Source organism: Penicillium longicatenatum (genome assembly GCF_028827895.1).
Source record: "Penicillium longicatenatum strain IBT 33135 chromosome Unknown contig_2_segment0_segment0, whole genome shotgun sequence".
Taxonomy (NCBI): domain Eukaryota; kingdom Fungi; phylum Ascomycota; class Eurotiomycetes; order Eurotiales; family Aspergillaceae; genus Penicillium; species Penicillium longicatenatum.
In genome coordinates this window covers 5,317,348-5,335,159 of record NW_026643120.1, presented here as the reverse complement: position 1 = coordinate 5,335,159, position 17,812 = coordinate 5,317,348, and the positions used below count along the sequence as shown (strand labels likewise).

Below are 17,812 nucleotides of genomic sequence, written 5' to 3'. Positions count from 1 at the left end.
GGGAAGTAAATATAGATCGTTGCAGAGCAAAGTTTGAACCAAGATTATCGTGCACTTCCCCGGCTCATCTTTGAGCAACACTGGGAATTCAGCTGAGGTTGTGTGCCCCGCTAAAGCAGCCCATAAGGCAAGACTGCAAGACTAACGCAAGTTATCACAATGTAGGCCGAGTGGGATGAAGGATTGCTGCAAGCTCCCGGGCGCAAACCAAGTTTGAGGAATATGGAGGTGATTCAAGTTCCTACGAGAAGATGTAGCAATAGCAGGCGGAAAAGAGGGGGAGACAAATCTGCTTGACTTCCAATCAAAGAAATGATTGTGTTCCTCTGTCATACACATTAGGCAGACCGAGAAAACAACCCATACCCTGGTTGATTGCTTCTTCTGGCGTCTGCACCGCCACCGACCCTCATGAACTTCAATGTAAGAAAAAGCACATTCTTGACATATAGCTGCGAATTCAACTGACGTCTCTTTGGTTAATTGCATAGAAAAGGCGCGTTGAGGTCATGGACCTCTTTGAATCTCGGAGCCACGAGGTATAGAGTTCTTGAATTAGACTGGAAGAACAAAGAACTGCCGAAGAACGAGTAGTGTGAAAGAAGACGGCTGCGATAGACCACACAAACCTGGAATGGAGCATTTCATCTTTCATCTATTCGAAATCTTTGCTCTCCTTTCATCGTTGTCAAAAGTATATAAATAAATGTGATATGATCACAGTCAAAGTGATGTTTACATATTTAAACTGTGTTCCAGGGACGGGAATGATCCCTAACCTTAAACCTCATATACTTCAATGCAAAACTCCACCAATATCACCGATATTACCAGCATCGCCATGTCCTCAAGCTTCCAATTCATCAGAAACCAGGTCATTCGATCTCGCATGATGTACCCAAACCTTTTCCCGACGCTCATCATGACAGCAAAGAAGTTGCTAGCCGTCTGCAGAGCTAATCCAAGCTATGTCACACCTTTCGCGGTAAGTACCCGGACACCTCAGGCACCACAGATCAAGCTCCACCAGAAATTCAAACTAATTCAATTTCCCCTTTAGCTCGCCAGCGCCGTCTTCGGCTTCACCTTCTCCCCAGAAGCCTCTCGCTGCAGACCTTACTGTAACACCTACTTCTCCAAGATGACCGACACATTCTCCGTGGACCTCCCCACGGTCATCTGTCTCCTGTTTTCCCTGGGGATGATGCCAACCGCCTACTTCCTCACCAACTACCTCCTCCCCGCCGATAAAACCAGAGGCCGCGACCGCTTCCTCTTCGCCTGGCACACTTACGATGCCCTGACCCACATCTTCATTGAGGGTTCCTTCCTTTGGGAATGCTTCACTAGCTGGGCTCCCGTCGCCGGTATCCACAGCACAGAACCCTTCTTCCTCAACCGGCCTGATCGCAATTACGGCCCCGCGTACGGAACCGGCCCCGCTGCACGTTTGTGGCAAGAATACGCCAAGGCTGATCGTCGCTGGGCTGGTGCTGATATTACGGTCGTGTCGCTGGAGCTTCTGACCGTTGTTTTGGGTGGACCGGCTGCTATCTACATCTGTTATCTGATTGTGAAGGCCAATGGCAAGCTTGCGTCGCAGGTGCGGGGGGCTATCAAGGCTAAGCTTTGGTTTGCTTCCACTGTGCTTGCAACTGCAGAGCTGTATGGAGGGTTCATGACCTTTGCGCCGGAGTGGTTGACTGGCTCGACTCAGCTTGCTACTCATGACTTTGTTTACAAGTGGCTGTATCTTTATTTCTTCAATGGGCTTTGGGTGTGTATCCCCCTTTGGGTCTTGTTGCAGACTTGGAACGAGATGAAGGCTGCTTTCGTGATGAAGGAGGGCGTTGAGAAGTCTGACCACCGGAAGAGACATTAGCAACACAAATAAGGTGATGGAACTATTGCCTAGTCTCGTCTCCCTTTTTTAAGGAACCTTTATTGATAGAACTATGAAAATCGTGGATTGTGTGACATGTTTGATTATTCTCCGAGTTTGTGTATCGCTTGGGGTTGGTATGGACATTCGGGCTTGTGTTACTTTCATATCATTTAGACTATACTTATTAGCGAAGTCGTGAATTGCTCTGGGAATATCTCACATAGAAAAACTAAGATAGACGTAAACTTCATGATATACTGTACACGCTGATATACTGGGCAACTTGGAAACCATACAAAATAGTGCTCCCCTGCTCATCCTTAAAACCATAGACCAATGCAATTGCAGTTTAGTACCTGCTTACACCTTGTGCCCTCGATCCTTCTCCCAAAACCAATGGTAGAAGCTCTTCCATTCCGCGGCCTCATCTTGAACATAATCACCCACCAATTCAGCAGTCTCATTGATCTCTTCCGCCACAGGCGAGATCTTCAGCCCAGACGAGGCATCCACACCATGTCCAGCAGCAGCCGCAGCATTCGAAGTCGCGTCCACAGCTACGTTACCGGAGTGATTGTTCAACACTTCCTCGGCACCTTCCTTGGCCCTCTCCGCGAGATCACGAGCTCCCTCAAGTGCAACCTCGCTATACTCCTCTGCCTGTTCCCGAGCACGCACAAGCAGCTCCTCAGGCGACGGGTAGCGGCGCAGAAGCGTCAGAATGATATAATAGCTCTTGACAATAGAGCCATACACAGCGTCCTTCGCTAGCATAGTGAAACCGTGCGAGAAGAACCCCTTGAGAACTTCACCAGGCAGACCGGCGTAGAGTGCGGGGATACCCTCCGCACGCGCGATAGCGATAACATTATAGACAATCTGAGGCATAAGGGCAGACAAAATGGTCTTCCCTTGGCCTGGCTTCTGCGACTCACCAGCCATAGCCTGAGCACGCGTCTTCGCCAGCGAAAATGGATAGGTAATTGATGATGCCACTGATTTACTCAACGCAGCCATCAAAAATGTTACCACGGCGGACGGTTTATCTCTCTTCGCACGCGGAAGAAGTGCACGTTTGAACACCTCATTCAAGAAGAGAGTAATCGACGGGTTCAATGTCAAGATCAATGATGCCGAGTATCCTGACCAGAACCCAGCTAGACCCTTCTCCTTTTTGATTTGTGCTGCGATATCCGCTGTTGATGGGTCATTTCCACTGGAGCCCTTTCGCGCAGCAGTCTGCTTTCTGGTGACGATGTTCGATAGCGGTGTCGTGAATAGCTTCGAGAAAGCACCTGCTACAATTCCGATTACAAGTTCGTCTAGGATAGGAAGGACAATATTCTTGGTCTTTGCTGCGCGGGCAGGGCCAAGGCGTGCGGCGATACGGCGCTGTCGGACGGTTGTATAGGCAAGGAAGAAGAGGAACGAATCGAGTATTGATTTGCAGGTGTCCTGTGCGAGACCGGGATAGAGGCCTGCAAGACCTTGATCGAGGTAGATTTTGTATGCTGCGTCGAGAATACTGGTATACTCTTCCTCTTCAATACTGTCATCATCTTTCTTGCCCTTCGCCCTTTGTTGGGTTTGTAATCGCGCAACGATGACACTGAGAGGGTAAACGACGACATTGGAAACGGCAGAGCCTACGGCACCGGCGACTGCATTGCCTAGGACTGGAAGGGCAGGTCCGCGGAGGGCTTTGGCTTTCCAGTCTTCGCTTGGGCTATGGCTTTCCCAGCGGTAGGAGGGGTGAAAGGCATCCTGTGAGACGATGTATGTTAGGAACCTGGGACAGATTGATTAACTTCAAAAGGGGAGCAGGTCATGGCATACCAGCTGAGACTCGTAAGTGAGTTTGTATTCCGCCATGATGAGGGTTGGCGTCGAGATGGGGTGGTGATTACGACTCCTGATTCTTGAGGTATAGCTGCTTATTCCCGACCGGGGGATCTCAGATGTTGTTGTTTGTATTTTAGTCCACAGGTCTAGATTGGAGCTAGGATACAGGACATAAGTGATATCCCATCCATGGATATGAAGAAAAACCTTGGCTTTTGCAAGAAATACACGCAGTGATCAGAAGCGGGCACGGTGCTTATGGGAATGGAGAAAGTACTCCATGGCCGAGGTAACTTGCGATCCATTACATCATGCCGATCATGTGGTCCGTGCCAATGGGCTGATTCTACCCACGCTACGGGATATACAGGATGCAATCAGTTCATTGCGATGAGAATTAATATTACGTGGGAAAGCATTTAGGATATTCAGCCGCAGGCATTCATTTGAAACGAGCTCAGCGAGCCTAGTTGATAACTGACTAGATCAAACCTAGGACCAATTCCCATAATTGTCGCACCAAAAAAAAAAAGAAACCCATTGAACCCTGATCTTCCCAACCGTAATACCCGATCAACCCATAAAATAAATCAAAATGTAGGTTTCCATATATCTTTGAAATGAAGATAAACAAAAAGCAACCGTCACACCGTTGAGCGCGTTAAAGAGACAAGACAAGAAAAGCCAACAAGCATATCCATGAAGTTAGACATGGAAATAATCTAGCCACCAAAACCGTACAGGGTACGGCCCTGGCGCTTGAGAGCGTAGACAACGTCGAGGGAGGTGACGGTCTTACGCTTAGCGTGCTCAGTGTAAGTGACAGCATCACGGATGACAGACTCCAAGAAGGTCTTGAGAACACCGCGGGTCTCCTCGTAGATCATGGCAGAGATACGCTTGACACCACCACGACGAGCGAGACGACGGATAGCGGGCTTGGTGATACCCTGGATGTTGTCACGCAAGATCTTGCGGTGACGCTTGGCGCCACCCTTGCCGAGACCCTTACCGCCCTTGCCACCTGTGATAGGATATTAGTATGAGTATGAAGGAGTAAATGATTAAAAAAAAAAAAAAATAAGAACAGGGAAATAAAATAAGATGTTGATGAAAGCGACAGCAAGGTCAACTTAAGGGTCGAAGAAGGGGGAGGGTTTCCCAGTTGGGTTAGAGTTGGGATGCATGTTGGCCTAAGGCACAGGATCGGGACTGGTCGCCACCAATTATCGGCCGCCAGGGGCATCACCAACTTCAACCTCACCAACGTTGAAATTCACAACAGCGACCGTGGGGCAAAAGGAACGTAAATTCAAACGAGAAAAATAAATGGAATATAAACTTACGTCCGGACATATTGGCAGAGATAAAATTAGTGATGGATTAGACGGGCGTTGATGGTTGAGAAGCGATGGTGTCGATAAACGCGTCGACGGTTGGCGATTTAGGGGATGAAGAGAAGAGAAAAAAAGAGAGAAAGAGCTAGAAAGAGGGGAAAGGCGGGAATTAAATACGTGGATGACTACGCGTGATTTTCGGGGGACGGGGGGAGGGGGGTTTAGGTAAGCCATTGGTTTTACATTCTGCAATGCGGCGGTGATTGGCAGGTGGGCAGGGAGGAAAAAGGGCGTTATGAAGGGCTGGATTGCGAACGCTTCCCTGGGCCATCACCCGCGTTGTGTCAATGCAGCGGAAATCATAATGTCTGTTTTCGGTCACGTGACTGATAAGCCCGATAAGAAACCGCCACCTCAAACTATCTACATGCCACAGCAAGGATGGGGGTGCAATGTCTGTACTGGTGTACGCGTCAAATGCACGAGGGGTTGGTAAAATAGATCGTATCATTCTGTGATATGCTCTAATATGTTGAATCTATCGAAGGAAACGGGGTAAAAAGAAAAGAAAAAAATCAAAGAGTACTCCAAGTATAGAAGAGAAATTACTATACTTACCAATCTACGGTGGATACAACCTTGCAAAACCATTGATCAAAACACATTCATTCATATCCCTCATGCAATCAAGATCACGTCGCTGCTGGGCTGTAGCGAACATCCTTATCCTGCAAACCATATCTCGCTATTCCATCACTGCATCCTGTCAAATATGTGGTCCCAGAAAACGCGAGAAAGGAAAATAAGAAAATAAATCAAGCACTAACCCCGGAACACCATGCACGCAATGAAGAAAAGCAAAACACAAACACAATGCATCGAATAAAAGAGGCGGGCGAAACTAAAAACTTTTTTCGGTAAAAAGGTGGAAGATCTGCGGATCAGGAAGAAGTGAAAATGCCTCGTGGGGGGTGGGGAAGAGGGGCCGAAAATAAGGGAATCGTTAACAGTCGTCATGCATAATCAAAACAAAATATCGAAACGGAAACCGCTTCATATCAAACGCGAGTCAATGATTTCTTCGGCGGACGAAGATCATAGTCCTCCACCAACACAGCCAACGTCCCAAAAAGGTCCCCGCGGTTTATTGTACATCGCAGGAAACCGAATCGTTCACATATACCTATGAGATGGAAGACGCTGGAAGGCCTTCAAATACCACAAGAAAGAGAGGAGAGATATCCACCTTGCGCGAAAAAAAAAAAGTCACTGTGCGCCAACCCAAGCCGTGTGTGCACCGGCCATAGACGGAATGGAAAATGAGTTGACCGAACCCATCTCAGAGAAAGAAAAGTCGAATCCACTTCAACGAAACAGTCAACGTGATGAAAAAAAAAAAGAAGAAGAATAGGATAGGCGAGGAAAGAAGTAGCCGGACTCCAAGGCGGTTTATCGAGCACTTTATGTCACTCACCCTCTTATCACAGGCGACGACGGAGAATCGTTCATGAATCCATTTTGCAGGGTCTGATGGTACGGGTACCGGTGAGACATGGGAGACGGTGAGCTGCGAGGAGAGGTACGCGAGCTCAAGGCCGCCGGTGACCGTGCACGGGATTCACGAGGTGCTTCAATGGGGGGTGACTCAAGAGGGGCCGGTGAGCCGGGAGATAGAGGGGGCGAGGGTGTTGCCGATGGAAATTTTCTGCCGGTCTCCTCACCAGGAACATTCACGGTGAATGTTTGTTTCGTGGTTGAGGACTTGGAAGAGCCATACTGTGTACATGTTAGTGTCAAGATTTGCGACATTGCGAAGGATGAATGACTTACAAAGCAGTACTTATCGACCAACTCTTTGTACACCGAGGACTCGAGGCAGGGCTTGCTAGAAACCAGTGAGGAAGGCTTCGGATTTTCTGCTGGGGCTCCGTCACAGGATTTGCTCACTGGAGAAGACTCGCCCCGCAAATTGTCTGAAACCTTCCTAACCGGCTTAGCATCAACATCGGTAGGCTGCCCGGATCGTGCTCGTGTCGTCAAGGTTGTTCGATCCATAGGAGGTTTCGTGCGCATGGCCGCAGTCAACGAGGCGCCAAAGTCGTAACGGTTACCAAATGCCTGAGGACTAGGCTTCTCCCGACGTTTCGGGGGGCCGCATGTGTCCATATCATCCGATGAAACCTTGGTCAAAGGCGAGCCTTTAGGATCATCAAAAGGGTTGGAGAAGGGTACGTTCTTGATGATCTCTGGGAAATCCCCAAAGGATGGCGGCATCGACTGGGGACGAGTGTGGGAGCCGGTGAACGTCCGACTGCGGGGAAGTGCTGGTCGGGATCCACCTGATGGCTTGCTAGAGGTGGTGACCTTTGGCGCCTTGTGGAAATCGACCTGGAAGTTCATGCCATTATTGTTGTCCCAATACTCCTGGCCATCGACATTATAGCGAATGCAGATGAAGAGAGTCTTGTTCTCGAGGTTGGCCTGGTCGTTCAATTTGATGTCGAAAGAAAACCGATCAGACCCATCATGGGCATGTTTGCGGCGGACATCGTGGCAGAAAACTGCACTCACTTCCGAGATGGTTCTCCAATAATCAAAGGTAAAGCGGGCAGCCACATGCTTGTGGTACGACAAGTTTGCCACAGCAACCGAACCGACTAAGACATTCTTATCACCTGAGAGGAACAACCGTTCTAGACGAACAGGGATTGTAGCACGAGCCGAGGAGTCCTTGGGGAAATTGGCAAGCCGGAGCTCCCAATCCCATGAAGGGCCCTGGTCTTGCTGCTGTCTAAACGGAAACTCGCTTTCGGTGTCATGGTCATCGACTGGGGATGTTTCAGCACTAACAGCCAAAGGTCGGTCAAGCTGCAAAAAGTGACGAATGTGTTCCAACTGCGAGTCGAAGTGCACTGCCTTGGCATACACCGGAGTACCCGGCATGCTGGACGGTCGACGCCGAGCCGTTGCGGGCCGGAGGGCCGGCCGAACCAATTCGCCCGACTTTTTCCGAACCATCATGGGCTTGGGTGAGGTCTCGACATCACTATCGTCGGGAGAGCTTGTCAGTGCCTCCTCATTGCGTAAAGCAACTGCGGAAATTGCCGAGTCTGTAGATGATCGTGAGTGGGAGATCTTTCGAGCAGTCTTAGATAGTCGCAAGTGATTGGGTTTAGTGTTCAGGGTGGGTAATTGTGGGTGTGGTTGACTTGAGGAGGGCCGAGCCTCGGCCCCGCCGGTTACAGGGCCCATTCTTTCTGGAGATCCTTCCTTGCGTTGTTCAATGGCCTTGAAGGCTGCCTCAAGGTCCTCCAGCTTGATTGGTGATTGGTCAGGTGACTCCGAGTCTGAGTTCGGGGCTGATTCGGGGGGCGAGATTATCGCCCCTGGTGGGATCGCAGCATGGTTCAACGGGGGCGGAGACTGGCGGAGACTAGCATGGGGGTCAATTATGGGGCCAGTCAACCGTGCAGAAGCGGGAGTATGCACGGGGGACTTGGAGCTGGATGGGCTCCTCCGGTGGCGCCGAACATACGAGGTAGAGGAATAAGATCGTGAGCTTTGTAGCCGATCTGAGGCAGAACGACTCAACCCAGGTCTCTCTGGCTGGACGTCTGTTGCAGGCCCACAGAATTCAACGTGTTGCACAGCGAGCAACGACTTCAATGGTGCAGTGTAGGGCATCCGGCCGACTCGTGTGTCTCAACACAAGAAGGGCAGAGAGATTCACAGAATACTCGATATTGGTTTCAAGGTGAAAGCATCAGATGCTGATCAGATCAGAGAATGGGGTCAGTCATTGCTTCTTTTAATTTGACGGTGTGGCGAGATGGCAAGTTGGGAGAGAGGCAAGAGACACAAATAGTACGAAGCAGGGAACAGCACGGAGTAAGAATTGTAATGAACAGGGGAGAGGGAATGGCGTGCAGGGTGAATGCAGATGGTAGTACTGGATGGCAAGAGGAAGGCGCGGTCCAGGAGAGATGAAAAGTATCACAGCACCTTCCAAGTGACACGGAATGGCGAGAACCGACTGGTTGAGAAGGCAATGGGCGGAGGTTGCAATTGAGGGGCAGGAAGAATGGAGTGGAAATTCAAGTGGGAGGTATAATCGGGAATGCTGGAGTACATAAAGAGCTTATCAGACGTACCGTGTAGTATGCAGCCACCTCAAGGTCGTGATAGTGGCGAGATTATCAATGTCCACGGTTCGGAGAGGGAATGAAAGTCCGAAGTAACAGGAATGTATCAAACAAAGTACAGAGAAAGATAAAAGGGAAGAAAGAGGAAAATTATATATCGGATTGGATGATTTGGATCAATGATCACCTCACCCCGGTACTTCAAAAGTACCCGATAAGTTCGTAATGTGGAGGGGCGAATCAGATTTCCATACCCGGGACCGTTGGGAAAATCAAGACAAATGATTTAGCGAACCCAAACCCACTTCCCTTATGAATCCCTGGGGAAAGGTAGAAAAGGAAAAAGGGGAATGGTTTTCTGGGAAAGAAAAGAGGAAAAATCGGAGATAAACCAGGGAATTATAGCTGCCTTTTGCATAAAACCGCCGGGGGGTGGGAACAGCGTAGGGGCAAAAAAAAAAAGTGGACCAAGATAAATAAAGACGGTTTACAAGCGCCCATTGGCAGTGCGTCTGCTTTGCATCGACTCCGCTTGTTACTGTCAGTGCGTCCCGTATAGCATGGTTAGGGACACGCCAATGTGGAGACGATGGAAGTCACTTCCAAGAAAATAACTTGCATTTGATTTTTTCGGTTGGATTTTCTTTAGTTCTAGACTTTTTCATCCCATTTCCCATTTGAATTCAAAAACGCCCCATGGAGATACTAGTACTATACTCCAACGACCAGGTACCTAATCGAGTCTACCCTATAGCGCGATAATTTGAGGTTATATTATTTCTCATTCAACCCTTTTCATCGGTGGCGCGTCTGACCAAATGTTGGGTGATCTCCTTAAAAATGATCTCGATTATGTCTTCTCTACGTAGGGGCTCCGCTCACTAGCTTGATAAAGCATTTTTTGTGTTCCCTGTTTCTGGACTGACGTACTGCAATTGTATCACCCTCTCTCTCCGCGGAATGCGACCGGGGTAGAAGAGAAGGATTTCAACGGGTAATCAAACTGTGCAGGTTTAAAAAAAATAAAATTTAAAAATGTTGTTTGAGATGCCTTATCTAAGTCCTTTGCAAAAGAGGTCCGATCCCCCCGATTTTCACCCCTCCACGTCCATTGGTCTAGAATCAAACAACGATGAATTTTTTTTTCTCTCTTCCTCCGGATCCTGCGATACAATTGATAATACAAATATAGAATTATCCTCAAAGAATGAAGCATCTCACTCTGACTCCGTTTTAAGGGCCCCGCCGGATTCATAGATTCTCCCAGAATCCGTCAAAAGTTTGATCTGACTCGCCCCCAAGGCGCTGGGTCTGCGACCGCGGAATCGCATCGAACCCCCAAATTCTAACCAAGGAAGTCAATTGTACTACAAATCCTAATTTCTAATGAACTTCTTAATCCATCGGAGTTATCTAAAGTTTTGATCTCACCATGTAAGGAGGACGTCCACTTGACCTCTGCAGTGGGACGCAACACTGGATTTTCTCTACGGTTTGCCCTTTTCAGCCTCGAGGGGCTACACAGGCGCTCGATTGGAATGGAGGGGCATAAAGTGGCCCAGGCATGAAATATTTCTCAATGACATGCATAAGTGTAGGACATTTCATTGGGGTTATCTTGTTCAAAGCCCGTGGAGTGGATCGACATAGCAGCGACCTATGCACTCCGTAGTCTCCACTTGAACGTGCCGCGAAATCCGGAGCCCATGGGGCCGAACCCATTGCCCACATTAAATGACTACGAATTTTAGTCAGATTACATGTACATCTGAGATTCTCCCTGCCAAAGACATCCTCGCTGCTTATCATGTTCGACCGGATCCCACTTCGTACCATTGACTCATTCTGGCTCTGGTTCCAGGGTTATAAAGCGGCAGTGGTAATTCCACGTCGCCGCGCCGGCGATGCAACAAAGTATATGACGTCAGACTGCATTTGACAGGCCCGAGGGTTGAATCTTTTCCTTGGTTTATCCCCCCTTGGCGGGGAGGTCTGGGCCTGTTCCCCAAGCGTATCCCAGTTTTTCATGCAGCTCAGATTGTTATGTAGTATGTCTTCTCCCGTTGACTATGCAACATCAGGGTTCTAAAGAGGTTCGCGGGTGTCCCGGAGTACTATCAGCCGCAGTGAGAACATCGTGCTTCTTTAATTCTTAATTTCTTTTTTTCTATCGCGCTTCTCAAGGTCCCCAATACCTGGAAACCGTTTATCAACCCTGGCGGGATCCTAGGTTGCGAATCAATTAGCTTGTACCAGGTACTGCCGTTATCTACTATGTACTGTGGAACGTGATAAATGGAAGAGACCCAACAGGGGCTACCGCGTACCACGCCAAAAAAAAAAAAAAAAAAAGCTCAACGTAAAATCATTAGTATCGTTGGATTTGCTCGGGAAACTCTATTCCGTGTTTCACGATACCACAAGCGCCCGGACGTTATAGATACCTCCTCGGGAGGCGCAATGTCTCATTGTAAAGTGGTCATAGATTGTACTATATTGTTGAATTTACTTGACACACTATAATTTTGAAACTGTCCTGCGTCTAGATCAACCAGCCCCTTTGTTACAGAGATTTTCTTCTTTTGCCACCTTGAGTGGCAGTAAAGTGTGGTGGTGGCTTTTGGGATTTCCCATAACGCTAAGCCTCAGATTGGCAAAGCCGGTTAGCCAATAAGTCCCACTCGGAGTGGATCAGGGGAGCTCGGCTAGACTAGTAGTAGTCAAGAGGAATGGCGCAAAAAGAGTCGAGACTCTGGAGCGCGTTCATCTGACGCTGCCTTTCTACGATCTCCCCCGGCCTGCATAACCAAGGCTGCTCGTGATGTTGATCTCTCCAGATTTAATTCCCCTTGTCTCTTCCCCCTCCATCACCCCACCTATCTTGGGGTTGTCCCGCAGTTTGTACCGCAGTTTGTGATCAATGCGTCCCTGGAACACCTAGCTGGAAAACATCTAGATCGCTCGATGACGGTGATCTGTGGATGGGTCATGGCTGATAAGGGTCCCCTTTAGCCAACCCCGTCGCCTCGGTGAAGCTGCAAGGTTGCAGAAGGTTTCCGACCATGCTGTACCTACTGCAGACGATAATGCTCGTTGGCTGGTCTACCCCCTGATTTCTAACCAAAGTGATGGAATCCTCCGTGCACTTTTCGTCTGCTGTCGATTTTCAACCAGTTGACCTTGTTTCTCAGTGATCTTCTTCAACGTGACCATAACTTGGACGTTCACAAAAAAAAGAAAATATAACACAAAAAACCTGCCTTGTGGCATTGGCGCATTGGTCGCATGTATGGCACCACTAAATAACGCCTTGCACCCATGCTAGATTCATTCGCCGTGCAACCCCAGTAAGGTGGTCGAAGCGCAACTCCGAGCGGTCGGACCAGGTCCTGCCACTACCGTCTTCGTTCCTCGGATTGGTAGCTGAACCGGAGAGTTCAGCCTAAGATCTTAGTTTCTGACCTCCGAGCGCTTACTACTTACTCAACATGGTCTCAGACTATCTTGCGATCAAGAAGCTTTCGGGATTGTATTTCATTGTACTCTTTTTTTTTTTTTCCCCAATGAACCATAGCAGGATCTTCACCGCTACATAATCCAGTCCCTCAATGACCAACCCTCTTGTCATTTCCAACCTCTTTCCACTCACCGGCACGGCCTTCGATCGCTATACGGGATTCGGCTTGCATGGGCGGTATGGTGGCTGAACCTTGAATGGAAGCTCCCTTCGGCATCCAACTTGCCGATTCAATGAAATCAATCTTCCTCTCCGGAGATACGCAAACAAGAGCTTCTTCTCCCCGGCGTCATCCACTTTGAGCATGCAAACACCCCGCAAAATCTGGTCTGGCCATCTGCCACCAGCTCGCCACAAAACTGAAATTTAGATAGCTAGATGAGCAATCGTACCAGCCAAAGAAGTTCCAATCGTCATTGCTATTGGTTCATCACCTACCCCGCGGGGAGCAGTCTATTCTCGGGCTTCAAAGATGCACACGATTTGACTTCGGATATGCGAACCCCGCAGAGGGATGTGATCCGGGGTTAACGCTTACTGCGTGCGGCTCCCCTGCTCATATCTGTGGGGATTGTGGACGCGATTCGCGATAGTAATAGATCTCGCGAATGGGAGCACGCGCTGCTTAGCTGTTGGCCCTTAATGCCTTATCTCGGCTTCACGTCAATGGGAAAAGTCGGTGTGCACCCCGAGTCATTGCATTGGGAACTACTTGTACTTCTGGCTATGTATTCTTCAAGGTAAATTTGTCCTCAGCGTTTGTCCTCTGTCATTGTCTTCGGAATCCCTGTTACAGAGCTATCGGCGTTCGGGGAACACTCAGTCGTGAAATTTCCCTATCTACAGTACTGGGGCGCTCATTCTGATAATGCATTATCTCGCATCACGCCAGAAAATGAAAATCCCCCCGCTTGGCGCCTTGTATGCATTGCATCGCACACATGACCATCATTTACAACTTGCAGGGATGCTGACACGTTGTCGCCAGGGTTATCTAGGCACAACTGTTGATTGCAGGGTGTACGTAGACATGGCCCCATAACACAACTTGGCGAGAACTAAATCTCCCAAGTTTCAAAGGATGTGCACTCAGGCGCTCAGGGACCACCGTTTCTGGTCTGTGCGATGAAGCTTTAGAGAAAAATCCGAAGTCAAGTCGTGGATGTGCAACCCCCCTCGTGTGGGTCTCCCCACATCCTGTACCACAAAATAGTAACATACCCTTGCTGGATGCCTCACATACTGATTCACATACTAATGCACGGCATGCGAAACCATCCAATTGTGATAGTCGAGGTCGGTAGCAGTCCAGACTTACTGTGCCGTAGTCAGTGCGTATGATCCCGCCCATATAATTCGACGGCTAGCGCATAGACAGTGGGGCCGGTGGCTGCAGACATTAGGCAGTGCATTAGCGCGGTGAACTGACAATGGCTTCTGCATGTTAAGAGGTCAAAGCATGGCGTCATCTGTTTCGAGCAGGGTTACTTAGAGCTAGTCAGCTATCTCAGGGGTTATTTTGATTTTGATTTTGAATCCTTTTCCTCAATTTGCAAGTATACCCCGAAATTATCAAAGCGGAAAGCGGGTCCACTCTCTCTTAACGTCCATGTATACTTCCTTTTGATAATGGTCGGCTTGTCTAAAAGGGTATTCCTCGCCGCTATCTCACCCACCAAGGTTCCACCATTCGTATACTACCCTCAGACCTTGCAAGCGGCACCAAAGTAGCTCCCAGCTTGGCTATTGGTGATCATTGATCGTGTGCCCCGACCACAAATTTCACGATTTTCGCTAAATTGTCAGGTAGGGCGAGATCTGCAATATCCATTGACCCTAAGTATTTAGGGGAAACCTTATCTTATGATTCCTATACTTCCTCATATAACTGCCAGGAGAAGATTGAGTGCTAAGTCGCACATTGACATTACGCCTGCTTTATTATCCCCAAGCCTCGAAACCCGCTTGGCGGGAAAGGCGCCAGCCAAGAAGGGCGCCACTGTCGGCCTATAACGCCCATTGAATCGAGTGGAAACAAGCCACTGTTCCCAACAAACCCGATAACTCGTCCAGGACGAATCACACTCGTTGCGTGTAAGTTAGGAATCCTCGGTGGCAGTGCCATGGCGCGCTTGCTATAGCTGGCTTTCTCATTACTTTGCTAGCGCCGCAGTATGTCTCCGATTAATGAAGCTTGCTATTATAAGAATCTACTACCTAGTATCTTTGTTTGCTTTATGGGCTGTCGGGTCGACCCGGCGCAATTGCTTTTTAATATTTTCACCTAACCTATATCTTATCTAGTAGAAGTTAATTGAATGCATGCCATAATGACATATTACCTTTATAGGTAGATGTATCATTTAGTGGAGGAGTCTACAGGCAAGGAGTTCCTCGGCCATTTCTCATCATGATCTACTACCCGAACAGGTACGACAGAGGATCAGCCCCTTGTGGGGTCTGGGGTCTGGATGTGGGTAGTGCTCGACCCTCTCTACCCTTGAAATTGCGTAGCGCTAAACGTTCTTGATGCTCTGGTGCTTTACATACGCAGGCAGACCCACCCCGGGGCTTACCTACCACAAGGATGGCTTTCGGGAACCCCCACATGGATGAAGCCGAGATTCCTACCTGCCCAACTAACTACCTTGGTTGCCTATTGAGGATCACATCTCTAAACTACTTTTGTTAGAAAGCCCCGCGGAGACCAGACAAGTTGCATATGCCCTGCGCCCCCATCAAATTGCGGGGTGCATCACCTCCAATGCCAGTTCACATCGTGCTTATCAACCTGAGACTAGAGGAACCCCGCGAAGTTGCCAACGCGCCATCAATACTCGACGTCCAAGCACCGGCCTGTACGCGTCACAAGAAAGCGGAATGCTCTGGAACGCCTTCGAGAGGGTTTGAGCCATGCCTCATCGCAACAACTGGTCGCTTTCCCCTCTTTTTTCTTTTTGGATTGTTGTCCCTATGCCCCTCATTTTCAACAGCTATCATGCGCTCCTCTTTCTGTCTTGTCAGCCACATCCGAGTTTGACGATCAGACCGGCTTTCCCTACCCCGGGTGTATCTCAAATGGCCCCCAACCCCTCCTTTCTCATGGTGCAAACCAACCCTCCATGCTCTCAGCTCTGCACTTCCCCGCCCACACGGCTGAAGAAATCCCATTTCACACCTGCATTATGCGCCGGGATATCCGTGCTGAATGACCCTCTGCAGATATACAGCAGAGCCCCGGATGCACCGGTAACACAGATAAACCTCCTAGCAAAGCACATGACATGCCAGTTGCCAGGCTATAGTTCCGGCGTTCCGGTCTGGAGCGTCGAGTTTCGAGTATCTGAGCTGCGGGGTGGAAGGCAGTGTAGACGAATTTCCGCCTTGCAGTTTCAGTGTATGGATTCCGTTGTACGGGATATCCTACCAACAATTACAGCTCAAAAGATTTGACTTGAAGGCAAAAGGACTAGAGCTAACTATAGAAATGTCACCCCACTCCTGTGAATATGCAAATACGGATCATCCGTACATGAAAACCATGCGCTCGACTTCCCCTTACCTCCTCCATGTCTCTCCCACTTCCCTTTGTTGGTGGCTTGAATCTTCGTCCTAGAGACTGAGCTGGCCAGAGCCACGACCGCCACTTGGGACGTGCTACGTTTAGGAAAAACTTTATCGGCAATCTCGCCCCAGTGGCGAGCGGTCTGCAAAGCTCCGGTCGTTATACACAGGGGTCGAAGCTTGAAGTATCTTTCTTGTCACTGCGAGGTACTGTGTGGCTTTTGATGTGGTCGGACCCTCGTCGTCCGACCTGGGCATTGAGGGAACGTGTTTTGCATTGCCGCCACCACTGATCTGCGGCAAGTCAACCAGACAGATTTTTGCAGCTCGGCTGGTCGTCAATAATAGTAGAGAATGTTAACGGTTCCGAGGAATTGAGAAGAGTTTTATTTTTGAGTTTGGGGCCGTGCAATTGCATTTTTCGGTGAGTAAACTGATCTTTGAGACATTGCACTTGGGCCCCTATCATGAACCCAACTATGGACATCTTGTTTGCCCCCCAGTAGCATTCTTCTTTGTTAATATTTTTACTCAATTCATACCATTTTGCAGCTAATACTCTATCAGAAGCGCTACCGCTCCAGATGAGGTATGGATGATAGAGTTGCAATTGCAATTGAGTGATCCTAGTTTTAGGTGCGAGTCTTTGTGTGGTCGTCTTAGGATGTGACTAGATATATCTGGTTAAATCATACTCCCGGCAAATTATGAATTGTGTGAAAGCCAAACATCACCAAGCATATCGGTGGAGAGCCCAGACAGCCTTACAAGTTTCAGGCCTGGATGGGGTTTATCCTGGCTTACTCCATTCATATTTGATTGCTGTGCTAAGAACGTCTCATCAAATGCTGAGAAGCGAAAATATTCCAGTAGCGTCAATTATCGATTTCAGATACCTTGGAAATCTGGTAAGCTTGCGAAATTTCGATTTGAGGACATCTTTAGCCCTAGATATATACTGCCCAAATGGCCGGATGGTCGGAATTGGGTAGCCAGTCAACAAAGCCATGCCTGGGTATCGTATGCAACGGTGGTCGGGATATCGCAATTCAATTTCCATCAAGGATCCAGTTGTGCGACAAAGGTGCAGTGAACGCCTTGAGAGCGAAGCTGGGTTCACCCTGGAGAGAATGACCGTTGTGAGTTGGCGAAATATGCTGCTATGCCTGACTTTATATATTGTATAGGAAAGTCTGCATGTGAATCACTTGAAAAATAAAATCATCGGCTTGTAGTCTTTTTCTTCCATGAGCGACCGCAGTTCGTGCCCTGGCGTATTGGGTTGCTGAGTTGAGCTGCCTCGTGGCAAGGCCCACTCGATGTGGTGAGACCACACAGACTGGTTTGTTGCCCAGCATGGTCTGACAAGTCTCTTTGAAGCAAAGTCGTACTTTGAGAACTGATTTCACCAGATCATATCTAGGAAGCTTCTGGATGACTTTCACGAGTGCTAGAGGCTTCGACCATGTGGTGCAGTGATGAATGACAGTCTCAAGGGGCCAATTAAACTGTGACGCAATGTCGG

The 17,812-nt window shown here is 48.8% G+C and overlaps 4 protein-coding genes across 4 annotated transcripts; 1 reads left to right on the top strand and 3 right to left on the bottom strand.

The window, feature by feature from the left end:
• Nucleotides 1–841: 841 nt before the first annotated feature.
• Nucleotides 842–1,882, top strand: N7484_004496 (EXPERA domain-containing protein; the record flags this gene model as incomplete). The annotated part of the gene is made up of 2 exons (XM_057114916.1): nt 842–985; nt 1,061–1,882. The coding sequence occupies 2 exons, from the start codon at nt 842–844 to the stop codon at nt 1,880–1,882; spliced, it is 966 nt and encodes a 321-aa protein (XP_056975056.1).
• Nucleotides 1,883–2,245: 363 nt separating this feature from the next.
• On the bottom strand, nt 2,246–3,757 carry N7484_004495 (putative mitochondrial carrier protein; the record flags this gene model as incomplete). Its single annotated transcript, XM_057114915.1, has 2 exons — nt 2,246–3,649; nt 3,722–3,757. The coding sequence occupies 2 exons, from the start codon at nt 3,755–3,757 to the stop codon at nt 2,246–2,248; spliced, it is 1,440 nt and encodes a 479-aa protein (XP_056975055.1).
• Nucleotides 3,758–4,449: 692 nt separating this feature from the next.
• N7484_004494 (histone H4) lies at nt 4,450–5,147 on the bottom strand (the record flags this gene model as incomplete). The annotated part of the gene is made up of 2 exons (XM_057114914.1): nt 5,074–5,147; nt 4,450–4,751 (listed from the first exon to the last, which is right to left on the bottom strand). Exons 1-2 carry the CDS (start codon nt 5,081–5,083, stop codon nt 4,450–4,452), a joined length of 312 nt encoding a protein of 103 aa, XP_056975054.1. The 5' UTR covers nt 5,084–5,147.
• A 1,183-nt stretch (nt 5,148–6,330) lies between these two features.
• Nucleotides 6,331–8,748, bottom strand: N7484_004493 (protein phosphatase regulator GAC1; the record flags this gene model as incomplete). Its single annotated transcript, XM_057114913.1, has 3 exons — nt 6,331–6,427; nt 6,539–6,840; nt 6,895–8,748. 3 exons carry the CDS (start codon nt 8,746–8,748, stop codon nt 6,331–6,333), a joined length of 2,253 nt encoding a protein of 750 aa, XP_056975053.1.
• Between the last annotated feature and the right edge of the window lie 9,064 nt (nt 8,749–17,812).